Source organism: Apostichopus japonicus, chromosome 15 (genome assembly GCF_037975245.1).
Source record: "Apostichopus japonicus isolate 1M-3 chromosome 15, ASM3797524v1, whole genome shotgun sequence".
Taxonomy (NCBI): domain Eukaryota; kingdom Metazoa; phylum Echinodermata; class Holothuroidea; order Aspidochirotida; family Stichopodidae; genus Apostichopus; species Apostichopus japonicus.
Genome location: NC_092575.1, coordinates 8,915,940 through 8,935,265, shown reverse-complemented (window position 1 = coordinate 8,935,265; position 19,326 = coordinate 8,915,940). Strand labels below are relative to the sequence as shown.

At 39.6% G+C, this 19,326-nt stretch overlaps 1 protein-coding gene across 1 annotated transcript in view; it reads right to left on the bottom strand.

Moving 5' to 3' along the window:
* The window catches only part of LOC139980539 (uncharacterized), an 89,576-nt gene that overhangs the window by 53,064 nt on the left and 17,186 nt on the right, over positions 1 to 19,326 (bottom strand). The window contains exon 2 of the mRNA XM_071992249.1: positions 3,815 to 3,848. Coding sequence (XP_071848350.1) covers positions 3,815 to 3,848 — 34 coding nt within the window. The remainder of the gene's footprint in view (positions 1 to 3,814; positions 3,849 to 19,326) is intronic.

Below are 19,326 nucleotides of genomic sequence, written 5' to 3'. Positions count from 1 at the left end.
AACCAATCTTTTAATAGGCCTTTAATGCTTTGCTCAACTATAGAGGAGCCAACGATATTTGTTCAAACTACTGTACATCTTTTTTCTTTACATTTGATTAAATTCACTTTATATGGTCTAAATATCAGAAGTGATGGTTAGTGTTAATTGAAAATTGCCATGTTCTTTGTCATCGTTATCATTTGAACTGGAAGTGAGCGTTAATAAAATTTCACCTTGCAGATTTCTTTATATGTGTTATGTTTTTCAAGAAAATTTATTTCAACAATCTTCTTGTTAGAACTGAGAGCATAAAATATTGAATTGCCATAACACAAGAACTGCCTGTGGCACTGCAGACAACTCAAATAAGACCTATTTTTAATTAATTCTTTTCTAATATATGAAAAGGCCTACATAAATCTTATGGGCCATGAGTCACCTACAACAGATTTCAAAGTAACCTTAAAACACCCAGCACCTTCTAGTGGCTCTGCCCAATATCATGTTTTGTTCTGAAAGAAAAGGCATTTCTAGAAGCTGCTTAAACTGGAGCTGACCTTAAAAAATGCTGCTGTTCCCTCTTCTGAAGGTTAATATATAACCTGGTAGCACTGGGATAATGAATGAGAACTATATGCTGAAAATTCATACTTTCCTCACCAGCCCAGCTCCACATATCCCTCCCCCTTCCATTCCTTGTTCCCAAAAATCAGAGTTATAATTTACCTAGTTTTCTTCTTTCCAAAATGTTGCTTTCCTTGTAAATATTGAGATTCATTATTTCCATTTGTGTCACTTATGTATGTTGTCTCACATCACTGCCCTCTCATTCATCTTTGTGCAACCAACCTCCAATCCTCCACCAGTGATCCTTCTCGCATTCTTCTATAGGAAGGCCAGATGTCTTTGGAGTGACAACCTTGTTTTGCAATATCCATAGGCCCTTATAAGACTATATTGTGGTAATTAAAAACACTTAATAATAACAGGTTCCCTATATTAAACACAATTTACTGACCTCCAGTCTGCATACTCAGGGGCGGCGCTTTGTTTCAAATATTGAGGGGGACGTTTGCTTGGGTGCAGGCACGTTTAGCAACTACATCCCCAACATTGTTCGCGCGCTTCGTGATATTTTGTATATACACCCAATTTCTTTACGGATGCGGTCTGTCTCTTGGGCGCAGATCAGTCTTTGGTAATGGTGGGGACGCGTATCTGTTCTCTGTTACTATCTAAGCGAAGGCAACCATTGGTTCGCACGTAGCGTATTGGCAAAGTTACCTCTCAGATCTCCAGAAATAACACTTCCCAGACCCAATAATGCTCCAAAACCTTAAATTTGAGATCTTATGGCTTAGAAATTTAAGTTGGGGGAACACATGGGCGTCCGCAGAAAAAAAATCAGGAGACAAATAATCCAAGTAGACTTTTGTATATGATGGGTCTGGTTCCTCTCCCAGAAAACAATAATAGACTGCCGCAAATGCGATTTCTGTCCAATATTTAACAACTGTGGATACATATAATAAAACGAGAACTGCTGCATGTCATTTGCACAATGCTGGATCGCACTGCGCCAAAGTTCAATACAGGGAAATTTTCAATGCAGCGTTTGGTCCAGACAAATTGGTGGGGACACGGTATACCATGAACCCACACTGACTGAAAAAGTTGGTGGGGACGCGTCACGCTGTCCCCACCAGGATCTGCGCCCTTGGTCTGTCTATTTAATTCATTTGAAAATAAGTAAAAACTACTCTTGGTGAAAGTCTGTGTCGTTTTTTGGTGATATTTAGTAATAAATTATGACACGGTTAGACATGCGCGTAGCAAGAAATTTGCCAAGGGAGGGGTGAAGCTTGTAGTCAAACTATCTAAGTGGGGGCCACCATGTCCCCCCTCCCCCCACCCATGTGCATACTTAACCATAACCTGCCAAGACACTTACTCCATGTGTCCTGACTCTAGCTATCCCAGGGGAATAATTACCTAAATATTGCACAGTATGAACATATGGTGACTTCACTGTATAACTAGACACAGCATAATAATTTATAATTTTAGGTTTACAGTCTTGTTCAGGGCCAAGGCCCTCTCACACGACTTTTCAACTTAACCCTGGTCATTGGTAACTTGTCACACCTACACACCAAATTGTGCACAATTCAATCAATCTGTCCTGGGGCACCACCGTGAACCACAACCACGTGTCCCCAGGGGAACTTCCCATAGGGTGCAGCCACAAACCGGCGCAAACAACTATATTTACAAGTTACCTCCCAAGTCCCCATTTATACACCTGGGTGAAGAGAGGCAGTGGAGATAAAGCGCCTTGCCCAAGGACACAACGTAATGATCTGGCCAGGGCCCGAACCTGTAATCCTTAGATCACAAGTCCACTGCCTTAACAACTTAACCACAACGCCCTCAGCATGAGAATATAACATTGTAAGTATACATGGTGCTGTGGCCGAGTGGATAAAGGCGGTGGCATTTGAAGCAATGAGGCTCAGTAATTTGGAGGTTCGGGGTTCAATTCCCGACCTGTTCATAGTAAGGTGGGTTTTTCATCCCAGAGCAATCTATGGTTTTCCCATCTGAAATGACTTTCTAAATTGAAAAGGTTCCAAATTTGAGTTAAAATGTTGAATTGGAAGCCACCCGATGTGTAAGTTGTAATCCATAAGCCCTCGTGGGTTTCTCCCACATTTGTGGTCGCTTAAGCGTCGTAAAAATAACTGCTGATTATTATGATACCCCTTACTGATAGACCTCTGGAAACACTTTACCCCCTCTGCACTTTAGTTTTGCAGTAGGTTCTTAGTTTGGCAATTGGTGGGGTTGTAGTTTTGCAGTAGGGTTTTAGTTTTGCAGTAGGGTCTTAGATTTGCAGTTGGTAGGGTCTTAGTTTTGCAGGTATTAGGTCTTTGTTTTGTAGACGTCCAAAAGTGGAGAAGCTTTCGGATAATCTGTGGAAAAGACTGACAGATTATCTACAAGATTCCACATCCATGCACAGTGGCGTAGCTATGGGTGTCAAGGGATTGCACATGCCACGGGTTTAGGGGGGCGCTGAAATGGGAGAATGAGAGTAAACAAAATAAGCACTTTCTAGTAAAACATGACGAAATTGATGTATCTCATCAGGCATGAATATTTCCATAACTAATAAGAATCTGAACTGAATGTAGTTGTTTTTATTGGCAAATTTATAGATTGTGATTTCTTTTTTGTCCATTTCAACCGTTTTCTCTTTTTTTATTCTGTTCTGTGTTCTGTAATTACTACATGTCACAGAAATGTTTGGTATTTCAGGATTCAGTTCCAAGGCAGTAGATTTTGAAAGGTGGAAATATCATAGGCGTAGGAGCAAATTTGATTGGGGGGGGGCGCTGTAATGACTTGCCTGAAAAATATAACCAAATTTTGGGGGGTGGGAAATTTTCTACTCTTGCACCTGGGTGCCAAAACCTCTAGCTACGCAACTGTCCATGCAGCTCCAACTGCTTCCTGCACCTCTTTGCAGATGTATCACATGTCCAAAAAAACAAAGTCAGCATCTGGGTTCCTTCTGAGCTGGCAAATACACAAGTACAGAGGTCAGTGTGAAACCACTGAAAGATCTTGTCAGCTTTCAAAAAAACAAAGACTTGAAGCAATCTCCCAAATTGACAGAGGCCACACACACACCGTCCCACTTTGAGAAGATGAAGGTATCACACGCACTTCATTTTGCCTCTGCTTTGCGGTACCTGGTAGAGTGTGAGGCTCACCCAAAGGATGTTTTAACAACTGCCTAAAACAATACAAAGAGGGTTATTTAACTCACCCAACAGAGCTTGCATTCCAGTACCTTTGGGAAGCTGAAAAGATATTCAGAAATGGTTATATGGGTGTGGTTGTATGCATGCATATGTGTGATTTTCTTGCTTTACAGAACAGCTCCCTTTTGATAAGCTATTTACAGGCATTGAAGACTCGCCCCAAACCGTGTGCTGCCCTCCGAAAAAAGTTAACTTTCCGTTGCTTTGCAAGTGAAGTTTTCTTCTTGTCGCTACAATATGCAGACAGTAATGGGATGTGATACCTTGTTATCGTTTACTGTATCTGGACCTGAGATCAGGGAGTTCCATAACAACTCCCTGCTAAGATGTCCATTGCTGCTATGCACACTGTGCTGTGGGTATTGACCATAGCTGTATGTACTGACTGTACACTAGCTAGTGTCTCAATACCGACGGTAGCAAGCTGTGTGTGTATTTTCTGGGATCGATGGTGGTGTCTAACACTTCTGTTACACCTCATTCGAAACTAGGTCAGATTACCGTCATCTGACGTTTCTTTGTGTGCGATTCTTCACACCCTTTAAATCGGAAACCTGCCAATCACATGTTCGAAATGGGACAGGCTTAAACAATTCTTAAATGAAAAGCTTAAAAGGATTGTCTGGTGGCTCAAAGAAGTTACCTTAAAAAATTAGAAATAATTTTCCAAACATGTCAAAGTATGAGAACGCAAATGTTGCGTTTGACAGAGAAATGATTTTTTAATCCTTAAGGATGGACATTTCCAATATGATTTGAACAGTACAGAACGTGACTTCATCTACACTAATGCATAATGTGACATAACCCACGCTCTGTACAGAACCTACAGTAATCACAACAAAAACAGCATTTGTATACAGATTAATTCTTCCTTAATTTTTTGGTGAAATTTCTATAAATTAAATGTTTTCAAAAACAATTTAAGCCGCCATATATGTAGTAGATTGGTGGTTTCGTGGTCTTTGTGTAACACAATATAAGTTTTAACAGCAGACTCTTCGTTGTTTATACATCGCGCTATCCAGGTCCAACGTGAAGAATGTTCGCATGTAGGCTACTCTAACATTTACAATCGGACAGTTCTGCGAAGCCTATAGCTTCTCGGTACTACATTCTGCTCTGACATCGATTCCGCCAAGTTTCATCTTTCGGGGTTCCGAATACTTTTCAAGCTTCCTTTAACTGTAAATTTGATCCGTGAATTTTATTTCAGCAATTTCGAAGAACACTTTATGAACTGTGGTTTGTGTGTGAGAGTATATTATGTGCAACGCTATACATATACCAACTGGGCATGGTACAGTAGGCTATATACGTTCGTGATATGTACGTTATATATAATAGGTAATCCCCTGTGTGTGTACACGTGAGAGTGTATTGCTGCGGAAATGGGAGTGCTAACTTCAAGTCGACTGTTTTGCCTATTTGCCAGCACTAGGTCAATCACCATATTGAAGAGTTCGAACAAACGGTACTTTTGGTAAGAAACTAGTGAATTTGAAAACCAGATTGTCGAATGGGACAATTTTTACATGGTTAGAACTTAACTACAAGGACAATGTATCAAAATCTTCCATCAGACAATTCCTTTAAAGGCTTTAGTCCATGGGCTAGCAGGACCCACCAAGCACCCCCCCAGACTCTCCGCGAGTGGTATCATTTTGTTCAGGAGACCCGTCCAAACAATATTTTGCATGTTACCATTGAAAATGTTGGGATCAACTCTGCATTTCCGCCATTTTCCAAAATGGCCGCCATTTGGAACTATTTTCACCCATATCTCGGCGTCTAAGGCTCATAGAGTCATCATTCTGGTGTTTATACCCATGTTTTCTGGGTCAAGGAATCCAGTAAGAACAGAGACATAACCATTGGATCATTGCGCCTCAGCGGCCATTTTGAAATTCAAAATGGCCGCCAATTCGGAACTATTTTTACCTATAACTCAGCTTCTAAGGCACATAGTGTTATAATTCTGGTGTCTATGGGTCCATGTTTTCAGGGTCAAGGGATCCAATAAGAATAACAACATTAACACTGGGATATTGTGCTGAGGAAGCCATATTGAAATTCAACATGGCCGCCATTTGGAACTATTTTCACTTTCACAAACCCATGTTTTCAGAGTTAAGGAATCCAATAAGATCAACAACATTATAAAATTAAAACAAAATAAAACTGCCATGTTTTTATCGTCAAGTATTTCATATGGAGACGTGCAGACATCAGGCGCGGCGGAATGGGAAAATTATTGGGGTGGCTAATTTGTGTAGACTATCTAAGTGGAGCGCCACCATCGGTTGGCGCGGAGCGTACAAGAAAATTTGGGGTTTTTCAATCCCCCCAGATGGCCGGAAACGGCACTTACCGAGTGTTTTATGCTGCGAATACCTAGCCCAAAAACATGGGTCTCAAGCCTGCAATTTCTCAGATTGCACGTATAAATCTGTAAAAACATTGTCATTTGTATATTCGATGGTGTTTTAAGAGAGTATACTCGACGTGTACTAGCAGAGACGTTTTCGAGTGTAGTAAATTACTACTTGCAATTAAATGCAATAATTACAAGGGCGTCGGAAGCTATTTTTGATTGGTACGGCGGTTCAGAGTGTGGCCAACTATCATAATTATCGGGGGGACGTTTGGTAGGTCAAACTACGCTACGCGCCACCATGGTTGGCGCTTAGCGTAATGGAGAAAATTTTGAAAATATGCCTCCCAGATTGCAGGAAATGGCACTTCCCGAGCTTGAAAACAAGACCCCTGCCATGCCAGAGTAGTCACATTTAGCCTACTTGCCGTCATCATTATTGAAAATTATTGAAACATATACCTCCGAGATTTTTTTTTTCTCCATTTTTTAGTCCTACTTTTTTTAACTTTTTTTTGCGTCGTGAATATTGGTCCCGCGTTCGCCGGACCTGCCCGTACCGGCTCCAACGCCCTGAATTAAATAAATGTCATAAGAAAAAACAGAAAGGATTTCTTAATGTCAACAAATGGGCAATTCCAAAACCATGTGCAGTTGCTAACAAATTTCTATGACCTAGCACTGTCATTATGTCATGAATGCATGTACCCTATACAGTACAGGTGAAATGCTAATATTGTGTTTTTGTTCGTTTAATAATTGATTGCGTTTAAAAATAAAGCCATGTTCCACGCCTTGCGTGTACTCGTAGTGTAAACGCAAATGTTCATGAGTGTAGCGTTTAGCTTATTACCCTCTTATTTAAAACACTAATATTCGATGAGGCATGATACAGACAATCAATTATCATATTTAATTATTACACCTATATGTAGTATACGTGTGCATCGGACAGATCGACAAGTATGCATTAAAAAATGGGCAGATGCACGTTTCGGAGCCTTGGTAAATATTGGGGGGGCTTATCATGCATTTGCCCCCTCAACTTTTTCATTGGGGGGGCTGAGCCCCCCCAAGCCCCCCCCCCCCGGTTCCGCCGCCACTGGCAGACATTCCCATTCAAGACATTCCATTGCCAAAAGATGGACATGGATGGACTCTGAAGTCTGGTTTCCTGGAGCCATTGTGGGTGGATGGACCAATTCTTCCCCAAGCGCTAGTGGACGAAGTGGAAGTACTTGACCCAAGCTGTGAATCAGATGATGAAGATTCTGATGACCAAGACTCACTACCTGCTCCATCAGAAAGCGATGACAGTGAATTGTAGTACAGGTGGGAAGTTACATCAGGATAACTGTAAATCTAGAGAAGTACTTGCATCACATGTTAGTTCTGAATGCCAAGCAGCCATTTTGGAATTCAAGATGGTTGAACATGTCACCAACAAAGGGGCCCAGCATTAATATCACTGAGCCTAGTGAAATACTTGACGATAAAAACATGGCAATGTTTTATCTTGTTTTAATTTTATAATGTTGTTGATCTTATTGGATTCCTTATCTCCGAAAACATGGGTTTGTGAAAGTGAAAATAGTTCCAAATGGCGGCCATGTTGAATTTCAATATGGCTTCCTCAGCACAATGTCCCAGTGTTAATGATGTTATTCTTATTAGATTCCTTGACCCTGAAAACATGCGTATAGACACCAGAATTATAACACTATGTGCCTTAGAAGCTGAGTTATAGGTTAAAATAGTTCCGAATTGGCGGCCATTTTTAATTTCAAAATGGCCGCTGCAGTGCAATGATCCAATGGTTATGTCTTTGTTCTTACTGGATTCCTTGACCCAGAAAACATGGGTATAAACAACAGAATGATATCTCTATGAGCCTTAGACGCCGAGATATGGGTGAAAATAGTTACAAATGGCGGCCATTTTGGAAAATGGCGGAAATGCAGAGTTGATCCCAACATTTTCAATGGTAACATGCAAAATATTGTTTGGACGGGTCTCCTGAACAAAATGATACCACTCGCGGAGAGTCTAAGGGGGGGGGGGGTGCTTGGTGGGTCCTGCTAGCCCATGGACTAGGCTACTTCTTGCATTTAAATACATGCACTGTTCAGGTTAGGCCAGTAATGGCAGTATGAGGAGTAGGTAACAATTTAATAATTATCATTATGGCCATTTGGTGTCAACATAATAAAAAACTGAATGTCAATAGCCCTGTACTCAGTTGACAGAACTGACAAGTAGGCATACTGTGTCAGTGCGATCCATGTAGTCTTATTAAACACATGACCGTATGGTATATATGTTAATGGAAAATACATAAGCTACAACATACACGAGCATCCAGTTGTTGCAGGGTTTTTTTCTCGACAGACCCATTTCACCTACCATAGCCTAGTACTACATTCCTGAGAAGTTCACACCACAATTTCAGTCTTAGGTTTGCCCACAGACTCCCAACTATTTCTAAATCCTACACTAAAGTATATATCTTAGTTAAGTAGAAAAAAGGATCAGGAGGGACAATCCAGTCCTCATGAAGGACTACTTTGCTGCGTCCATTCCTAAATCCTGCTTGTTCCTCTGGTATTATTCTTTCTGCTTGTGGCTGAAGTCTATTTAGAACCGGTAGGAGTATCATGCTTGGGTGACTGATCAGGCTGATGGCTCAGATGCTAACATATTGTGACACCGTCATCCAGTAGTCTCTTACTGCTACTAAATTAGAAAGATAGCGCTATACACAATTTGTGTGCCGAAGTATGCAAACATAACAAATACTTTGGCCCAATGAGAAAATGCAAGAAATTCACCTGCATAACTAAATAATGTTAACAAAATTTAAATGTTCAAAATGTTCTTTGAAATTGATGACATAGTGGAGGAATATGTGAAGATGAGTTTTGCAAATGGCCGAAATGCTGAGTGTCATTACTAAAAATACTAAAAAGAGGAGACGTGACTTACAGTTGAGAACGAAAGACTTAAATTCGGAAAAGACTGATGAGGTGCTACTGTTAATGTGCTAAAGCTTGGCTACCCAGACTTTTTGTCTATGCTAGGCCAAGCTGCCAATAGGCCTATTCTTTAATTTAAACCTATTGTTAACTTTTGGCATAAATTATATTCCACAACTGCTATTTGTTTCATTTATTCACAGATTTAGTACCTTGTGCATTATAGGGGTTTTAAAATTGGCATGAATATAGGGATACTAGGTCATGGATTAATTCAAAGCAAAACTTGCAAAACTTGCAGCCCCCCCCCCAAGCAAATTTTTTGTGTGAAGATTCGGGCAATATGCTGAGAATTTTTTCGGGCACCTACTGAAAGAAGAAAAATTTGCAATGTGTTTTTCAATGGTTTAACTGATATCATTATTATCTTTATTATTGTTACGACTTCACCAATAATTATAACCAGTATGGAAGGGTAATAACACGGAAAATATAAGCAAAATTATACGTGCACAGAGCGGGCGTTCACTATCTTAACGTGCATGTCATATAGGCATTCATCGGTTATCGGCATGTGATGTAATAACCGATGAATGCCTATATGATAGCACATTAAGATGTTGAATGCGCGCAGAGCACGCGAAAAATTTTGGTTATATTTTTCGGGCAAGTCGTTACAGTCCCCCCCCCCCAATCAAATTAGGCTCCTATGCCTATGCCAGTGGTGACAAAGAAACAAGGTTGTGGAGCCACAACAGGTAGAACAGATCCTCCATGAATTTGCTTATTAATATAGCTTCAAGTTAACTCTTGAAGTTGTGTCTATACACTATTATTATTTTATTCACAACAAGCAATTTCCCCATTAAAAGGTCAAGAATGCTTTGGATTCCCCAGCTGTGCCTTACTTTATGCTGTCCATATTCCTATTTGCCACAGACCTTTAAGGATCAAGATAAACTGTGAAATAGTCATTTGAAACAATTTAGGATATTGATCATTCTTAATCATTCTTTTAATGCAGATGTGCAACTTGATGCCAGAGCATTGGAGATACTGGTGCAGAATCTAATGCATGGAAAAACATGGTTGCATGTGCGTTGGAAAGCAACAGAATTTGTATTTCAAGAGAAAGGTCTTGTCAGGCAATCAGAAGAGTAGACCTTGAAGGTTTGTTTGGTATTGATTTTATTATAAAATGGCAAAGTCGTTTTACACCAATATCTATAGGTTCAAATAACAGCTGGGGAGATTATTACACTGAAGGTTTGAAGAAACGTACAGCTCTTACACCACTCCCACAGGCCCCTCAAACAATGAAAAAAATATCATGAAACCAAATTATAAAAGGCCAGTAGAAATAATTTTCTTTATTTCATATCATGCTTCAATATATATCACAAAAGAAAATGAATACATATATATTTTATATGAGAATGAATGTATTACAATGAATGTATAATTAAGTAAAAGAGCAGTACTTTTTTTATTAGCCATTGGACTTAGAATACCATTTTCTGAAAAATAATGTAGTTTATGTTGTTTTTTATAAGACCTTGCTATTTGTTTCGGGGAAGTGTTGGTAAATGCTGGCCAATGCTAATGGTAACATAGGCGTAGGAGGCGGGGGGGGGGGGGGGGCTGCAGCCCCCCCAACCAATTATTTTTGTGAAAATTCGGGCAATATGCTGAGAATTTTTTGGGCACCTACTGGAAGAAGAATAATTTGCAGTGTGTTTTTTTTTTCTTTTTTGGTGAAAATTCGGCAATATGCAGAGAATTTTTCAGGCATCTACTGAAAGAATAATAATTTGCAATGTGTTTTTCAATTTGTTGGTGAAAATTCGGGCAATATATGCTGAGAATTTTTTTCGGACACCTACTGAAAGAATAATAATTTGCAGTGTGTTTTTCATTTTGGTGAAAATTTGGGCAATATACTGAGAATTTTTCGGGCACTTACCAGTGGCGGAGCGGCCATACAGTCAGAAGGGGCCAATGAACCCCCCCCCCCCCTGACGGACTCAAATGGACTGCTGGCGCCCTTTTCAGCTTTTTACCACTTTCTACTTATTCGCGATTATTGACTTTTTTTATTGCGCTCTCAAATACCTATTGACATTTGTCACATTTTGTTTGGTGCAATTTTCTGACAAATGGCGATGACACCTATTTATTCTTCGTTTATCTGCAAATTAGCTAGGCCTGGGAAGGGTCATTTCCGGCGATCTATGGAGTATCTTTACTCAAAATTTGTGTACGCTCCGCGCCAACCGGTGGTGGCGCTCCGCTTAGATAGTGTCGAAAGCACCCCTACAGAGCATTATCTCCCCCTGACCAATTCCCCTAGCTACGCCACTGGCACCTTCTGAAAGAAGAAGAATTTACAATTTGTTTTTCCATAGTTAAACTTATATTATTATCATTATTGTTGTAACGACTTCCCCAATAATTATTACCAATATAGAAGGGTAATAACACAAAAGGTTTAATGTTATTGGCATGTGATGTAATAAGCGATGAATGCCTATATGATATGCACATTGACATGTGGAACGCGCTCGAAAAATTTTGGTTATATTTTTCGGGCAAGTCGTTACAGCCCCCCCAAATCAAATGAGGCTCCTACGCCTATGAATTGTAACGAATGTGGTGAAGCAGAGATTAACTTTAAACGGATGTTATCAATGAAAGGTCACTACCTGTGTATTCTAAATAAGTATGAATTGAGTATGTAGTAAACAGTGATAATACATTAACATTAAATGGGGTTATCAGTTAAACCAGGCCTTCAGATTTTCACTTTGAAAAGTTTATGTCTATCAGATAGTATTTTAAAGTTTATGTCTACCAGATTGAATAAATACTGTCTCCATATTTTCAGTATCTGACATTGATAAAGTGAACCATGTAGATTTCTAATGGCCAAACAACACAGACATCTCCTGGACAGATGTTATGTTAATGCTTGTCCCATATCTATCATAACCCAGGGAGTTAGATCAGTCTATATACAGATGGAGCAAGTTTATCATTAATGATATTGAATCTCACATAAAGGAGCTGTAAACAGTAATCATATTGTTGTTGCTACGGAATCATTCAGTGTTATTGATAATGATGGTACTACCCGAATATAATTTCATTCATTTAATTTTTCTTGCAAAGTAAATTTTCCATGTACATGGCTGGATACTACCAAACATTGGACATTGACCCTAATGGCTCTGTCCAGATGTTCAGTTTGAAATATGTGCCTCATGGCATTTGTTTTCCCAGAAATATCCAGTGCGATTATTTTTTCAGTACACCTTGTTCATTCCCCAGTCTATTGTGTTTTAGTAAGTGCATTCCCACAAAAATTCATAATATCTAGCTTTAATCTGCTAATGTCTGACTGTTGTGTTTATTTTGAAGTAGACTTTTGTTGCTTGAACATGTTTCAATTTAGCAAAAGTTATTACTTCATATTGTTGTTACCTGCTGAAATATGTATTATTGTTATGCAGCTTTGTGAACATTTTTCAAAGTTGATGTCCGAAACATTCAGTGATTCCTGAAACGCTCTTAAAGTAACTTTTAATAAACACTGAGGATTTGAACTATAATAAGTTCAAAACTGTCACTATACCTTGTAGATAGCTTGTCAACAACAAAGACCCTTTTGTTTCAAATGTAACTTTTGATAGATATACTCTAATATTTTGTTAACAACATCATCAATATCATTTAAAACTTGTCTTATAGTAGCAAATTTTATGTTAAGAAAGAAAATAACAACAGAATTCCCAAACATAGCAGCAATGGAGTGACACACCACCATTAAAAAAAGAACAAATTTTGGAAAATTGATAGATTGTCACACTTTCAACAATCTTGAATATAAATTCCAGAATAGTGTAAGGTCTGGTCAATTCTGATTCATAAATTGCAGATATTGGTTTTGTTATTTATTTAGAATAGAAGTTCTTTACTGTAATTTGAAAATTTGCTACCTTTGGCAACCAATTTGGGCACTTTAACGTGAAAAGATATCACATTTAAGTTCTGTACTCCACAAGTTACAATGGCACTCAAATAATATTTTTTAGCCCCTACACTGTGAATAATAAATTTACTGTACAAATTACCACTGTAAATTCCATGAATTCATATCGAGGAATTTCAATTGATTGCTAGGTAGAATGTTTTATTTCTTGAGAGACAAATTGAAATTTGATTTCACTGTCTGTACCTCAAAAGGTTTTCTGGCACTCATACAAGATGACCAGATTACAGTATGAATATGTGAATTTTCATATTCATAAAACCACTGTCAAAGTTATTGATTGGCTGGTAAAAGCAATGAAGGCATCTTCTTTACGCTGCAACTTAGATGCACTATGGTACATTATTATCACATTCAAGTTCGGTACCCCAAAAGCTACACTGGTACTCATATAGTATTTTTCAAATCCTACACTGTGAATGATAAATTTACTGTACAGGTTGTGGCTGTCAATTAATAAATTCATATCAAAGAATTTCCATTGTTGGCTAGCTGGAAAGCTTAAGTTCTTCAGAGACAAATTGAAATTTAATATTTAGTTTATTTTTTAAATAAATTAATATTTATTAGCTCTGATGATACGATATTAATGCTGTTAAATCAATGAATTTGATCAAAGAATTTCCATAGTTTGCTAGATAGAAAGCATACGTTCTTGAGAGACAAATTGAAATTTTTTTCACTGTCTGCATCCCACAAGGTATCCGGGCACTCAAACAAGATGACCAGAATACAGAATCAATAGGTGAATTTTCATATTCAAGTATAAAACTTACTGTCAAAGTTATTGTTTGTCTTCTAATAGCAATGCCATCTACTTTAGGCTGCAACTTAGATACATTCAGGTATTTTGATATCAAATTAAAGTTCTGTACCCCACAAGCTATGATCTGGTTCTCATACAATATTTGCTAACTCCTACAATGCGAATAATTGATTTACTGTACAGGTTAACGCTTTAGATTCTGTGAATTCATATTAAGGAACTTCCATTGTTTACTAGGTAGGTTTTAGTTCTTGAGATACGAGCAAAGATAAACAATCCGTCTCCCACTCCACATCTGCACTTTCTTATCTATCTAACTACACACTGGAACGATTTAGCACTAAGCCCTTGCTCTCTGGGCACACCTTCTTCGGGATCTACCTTACAGCAAGAAAAAAACCCAGGCTCGCATGTCCCGAGGATTGGGTAGTGAGGGCAGGGAACGCACCTACTCTGGGAGCTGAGGGCAAAAAGTCAAATGAACTACCGAAATACCAGGAATGGACATGAGCACAGAGAGAAGAACCTGCAAGGGGTGCTGACTCACCTCTGACTGTAAAGGATTCAAGTGAAGTATAATCGGATGTGTGTTCTCGTGTCAATGGAGAAATTGTTGGTTTCGGACTGGGTGTAACTTGTGGAACATGGTACAAGATGGAAAAGGATCTTCCCATTATCCGCAGAGCTCTAGTCATGAATGTTGATGTCGTTTGACACTCAGCTGTCAGGTCAAGTTACGTAGTCGTAAGTTCCAATCATGGTGGTGGGAGAATTGAAAAACAGGTAAGTATCATCACTGGTAAACCCTAAACCAGTAAGTTTTTGGGGATTTACTTGGCTCCTATCTTACCTGTCTCCCACTCCACATCTGTACGGAGTGGCACTGTTACGATGGTGGGAGGCCCAAATAACACACGCGCAAAAGCTGCTTACGATGCAAGAGTGTTGGTCAAGTAAGCGGAGACGAAGGTCAATAGAGTTTTCCACAATGCCGCTTTCAAGATATCCTCCAGGAGGACACCTACTAACAGAGCCTTGAAGGATGCTTGGCCCCTTATGTCGTGGGCCCTTACTCTCTCCCCTGTGGAGCTGGATCAACTGGACGATCACCTGGACATAGAGTCTCTGGAGGTAGGGGTAGGGGGTGCTGACGGGATGATGAAAAGCCTCGATGAGGTTGGCGTGACTCAGTTTGGCTGATGTACCACAGCAACGCTCTGACTGTTTTTCCTCTCTGATCTCAGAGGAAAAATGAGAGAATCTGGGGAGAAAAATATCTCTTGGCACAAAGTCCAGCATTTGGTTCATAGGGAGGAACTGTGGGTCCGGAATGAGACAAACACCGTTGTTGTCGTTGTATGCCCCTCTGCCACGGAGAGGGCATGTAGGCACCTTCGTCTCTTGACTGATGCTGCGGCTACCAGGAATACACCTTGTACGTCAGGTTGCATAAGGAGGCCGACACCATTGGTTCAAAAGAGTGATGGTCATCTCCCTGAGTATCCCATAATAATACTCCATGAGCGTGGGAGCCTTTGGGTCACTGGTCTCCGCTTAGCCATGCCCCAGATGAATGCAGCGATGATATCGTTGCAGCCCAGGGTGGACCAATCAAGGAAACCTGAGTGTATGCAGCTATTCCTGACAGGTAGTACCTGATCATCTAGATTTGTCTGCCCTGGTGGAAGAGGAAAGGAAAAAGTCTGGCTTACAGAAGCTGAACGTGGGTTTTCCTGGGCATTTGTGCATTTGTGGTAGAAATTGGTAAGTCGCAAAGAATAAGTCCTGATGGTGCTAGGTCTTCTTGCTGCCCCTGCCATGTTGGTAACTTCTTCCGAAAACCCTCACGCTCTTGAGGTCATACTTGTTTAAAGGGCCAGGCAGTTGGGTCGAGGGATTGGATGGTGTGATGGAAAATTCCCCCCCCCCCCTGGCTTGAGATAGTAGGTGCAGCTAATCTGGCAGGGGAGCATGGCACGTCGCAGATGAGGGAACCATGGTCTCCTGGGCCACCTGGGGGCTATGAGGAGGATCCTCTCCCTGAATTTCTGCAGCTTCAGGAGGATCTTGTGAATGAGGCATAGCAGGGGGAAGGCATACGCTTGCATCCCGTCTAGCGTTGTGCGGTAGTCGGATTTCACACAACCGGTAGTGTTGCAACATGAATACCGGTATCGTAACTACAACCGGTATTTCCCTCAACTTTCATCTATGGTTCAAAGCACTTAGTTATGAGACTCAATGTCATACATTCAATATGCATAGCCTACAGTACCGCTCACGTATAACTGGACATGTGTACGCGCACATGATTGTATAAAGATGTATAAACAAGTACAATCGCGTATATACTCGTTCCACGGAGGATAAGTTTACTTTAAATAGTTGGCAACATTTTGAAGAAATAATAAAGTGTTACTAAGCGTTTCTTGTGTGAATTTTTTATATAATTTACCATTGGTTCCAACACAATGAAAAGAAAAAAGAACTTCCACCCAACAAATTTGAAGCAGGGCCGGTTAAATTCAAAACATGTTTCTCGTCCGCGCAATTGATGGGCCTCCTTTTTCCTGATTCCCGAGTTTCGTTTCGGATTACAAGAAATCTAAACTATCCTTAAAAATTATTTTGTAAAGGTTGGAACATATTCCAAACTAGTAGTAGCGCATGAAAAGAAGAAAAATGGCCGCCCGTTTTTTTTTCAGATCTCAGTACGAGAAACATGTATTTTATTGGATAATATAGAACAACTTTCGTTCCCTAGCTGTATGTCGATTTTTATTAAACCTTCATGAAAATTAAAATTAAACTTTGACTTGTTTGAAAATGGATTTTGAAGCTCAGTCAACAATTTAAGAAATGCTTACCGTTAAATACTGGCGTCAAACAATACATTTCATATTTATTCCAATAAAGATCCACAAAGGATAAAAATGCTAAGGAGAGCTTACTAAAGAGAAATAGAAACTGCATGTACATGGTCATTTTAAGTATCCAAGTACTATATAAAGAGATCGAGTTCACCGAAACACCCCTTTTCCCTATCACCTGAGGAAAACCGTCTTTTATAAATTATAGTAGGCCTACCATACAGTACTTTACATTTGATACAAAAGTTACTTCTACAACACACAGAATTTGTGTGCGTCGCAATAGTTTTAAGTTTTAACCGCGCAGTACACTACCATGTATAATTTGCATATTACACCAAAAGTTATAACTTGGCGTCCAGATGGCGGGTAAATGTACAATCATGTACTATTTGTTGTGTCGTTCCCATGGTGCAATGAACTTGGGTAAGTTGCCAACTTCAAATGTCGATGACCTACTTATGTTCCGTGACCAATGTAAATGGGAATTATGTGTGTAAAAACTCGGGATTTCCACGTGTAATATATATAGAAGTTTTACGTAAGCGGAGCAAATTTCGGGGCGGCTCGTTGATTGTGAGGAAGCACTTATCTAATCATCAATTTTTGTAAAAAATATCGTACGTATTTTTTCAGGAAATATTTTTGACTAGTAATTGGAAACTCAATGTATCAAGAAGTACTGGGTCTAGACCTTATCATTGTATTTTGAGGGAAGTCAGATCTTCAAGTGCAAAATATTGTTTTTTTCATTTAAGGTTATTGTGGTTTCTTGCGAGGTGTATACGGCGTAACTTTCGATGTAGGCTTAGAGGTAGGAGCGGCCCATGCCTACCTAGTTTTCATGAATTGTTACCATGTCACATGTCGGATAGACAGGACTCGACTTACTACTACTACGTTAAGTTCAAAAGTTCACAATGAAAAGTTTTTAACTATAAACAAGTCCCCACGTGTTTGGAACTTCAGACAATAATAATGTAACATAGGGGCTACGTAAATACAGGATTATGAACTACCTACATAATAGTACAGATTTATTTAAATCGTTAATCGGCTGTTTTAACTCCAAAATATAAACAGTACTTTCAATACGTACAATATCAATCTTCGTACAAAAGTTCTTAAAAATTAAAAAAGTAGCGAAAGATAACTAGAAATGACATTGTGGAACCCCCCGCATTAATAAATGAATCCAATTCATTACAGCATCAAATCTCAAGTACCGTACTGCACTGTGTACCGATACCGTACCCTAGGCTATCATAATATACAGTTCCGTGCGAAGATGGATTTAAACTGGATATACTCCCTTCGGTTTTGGCTCAAAACTTCTTAAATCGTTATAATTATTATAACAAAATTTGGTGAAATGCATGAGGGTAAGATTTTGTACATGGCAACCTTCGCAATCATCGTTTGAAGGAAGAATAAATAACGAAAACTTCAGAATAACTTTGAGGTCCCGTAACATGCTGAGCCTAAGTAATATTTGATATTTGGTGTAGCCTAGGTCCAAATTACTACGTGAAAAGTTGATTCGTTAATATATAGGTCTAGGCCAGTGCGTAAATTGATCAGATATTATTCAAACTGAGAATACAGAAACCAGAAATAAACGTGTTTTCAGTTCTTTATTTCAAATAGTAACACGTAGATATTTTTATTATGTCCGGGATTCCTGGGAATGATACCGAAACGAATGTAATAACTGGTTGTTTCCCCAATACCGGTAGTAGTTACATATTGCACTGTGATCGGGATTAGTCAATACCGGGATCGGGATACCGGTATTCACTTGACAACCGGGATCCCGCACAACCCTAATCCCGTCCCAGGAAAATGACATCGCGTCTGCAGCCCAGGATTGTGGGTGACACATTCTGGAGGAGAAGGTGGGCAGCTTGGCATTCTTGATTGTCGCAAAGAGGTCGATGTTCGGGCGCCCAAATATGCTGAGGAGCTGTGAGCATGTGTGATGTTCTAAAGTATTATCTGTCAGGTTGGTTGTGCCCCTGGAGAGCCACCACGGAGGTCGGTGCAAGGATCGGTTAAAGTCGCTATTGGAGCTTCTCTCAGCAGGCCGACATCCAAGGTTTACATTTCCTGCCAGTTCTCTTCAGAGAAGGTAACACACAGGGAGCAGGGCTCTCGTCGGGAGCAGGGTCTGCACATCAGGCTGAGTTCATGCCCATCCCACGCTCTTCCTGGTCTAAAGAGCAAGCACAACGCACACTTGGAAGTTCTGCTTTCGTTAGATGCCATATGAAAGGATTGTTAAGGAATAAAGAACACATGCATGCATTCACCCCACTTTTTTTGGGAGGTAGGGAACGACTCACAGATAAGGAACAAGCAATTGAGAAAACAAGAGAATACAAAGCTGAAAAGTGTTAATCTTTAAGAACACCTGTGGAGGTCTGCACTCAGTGGCAGAGAATAACATGCAATTACATGTATGTCAAAATCAAGGTGTATGAAGGAATA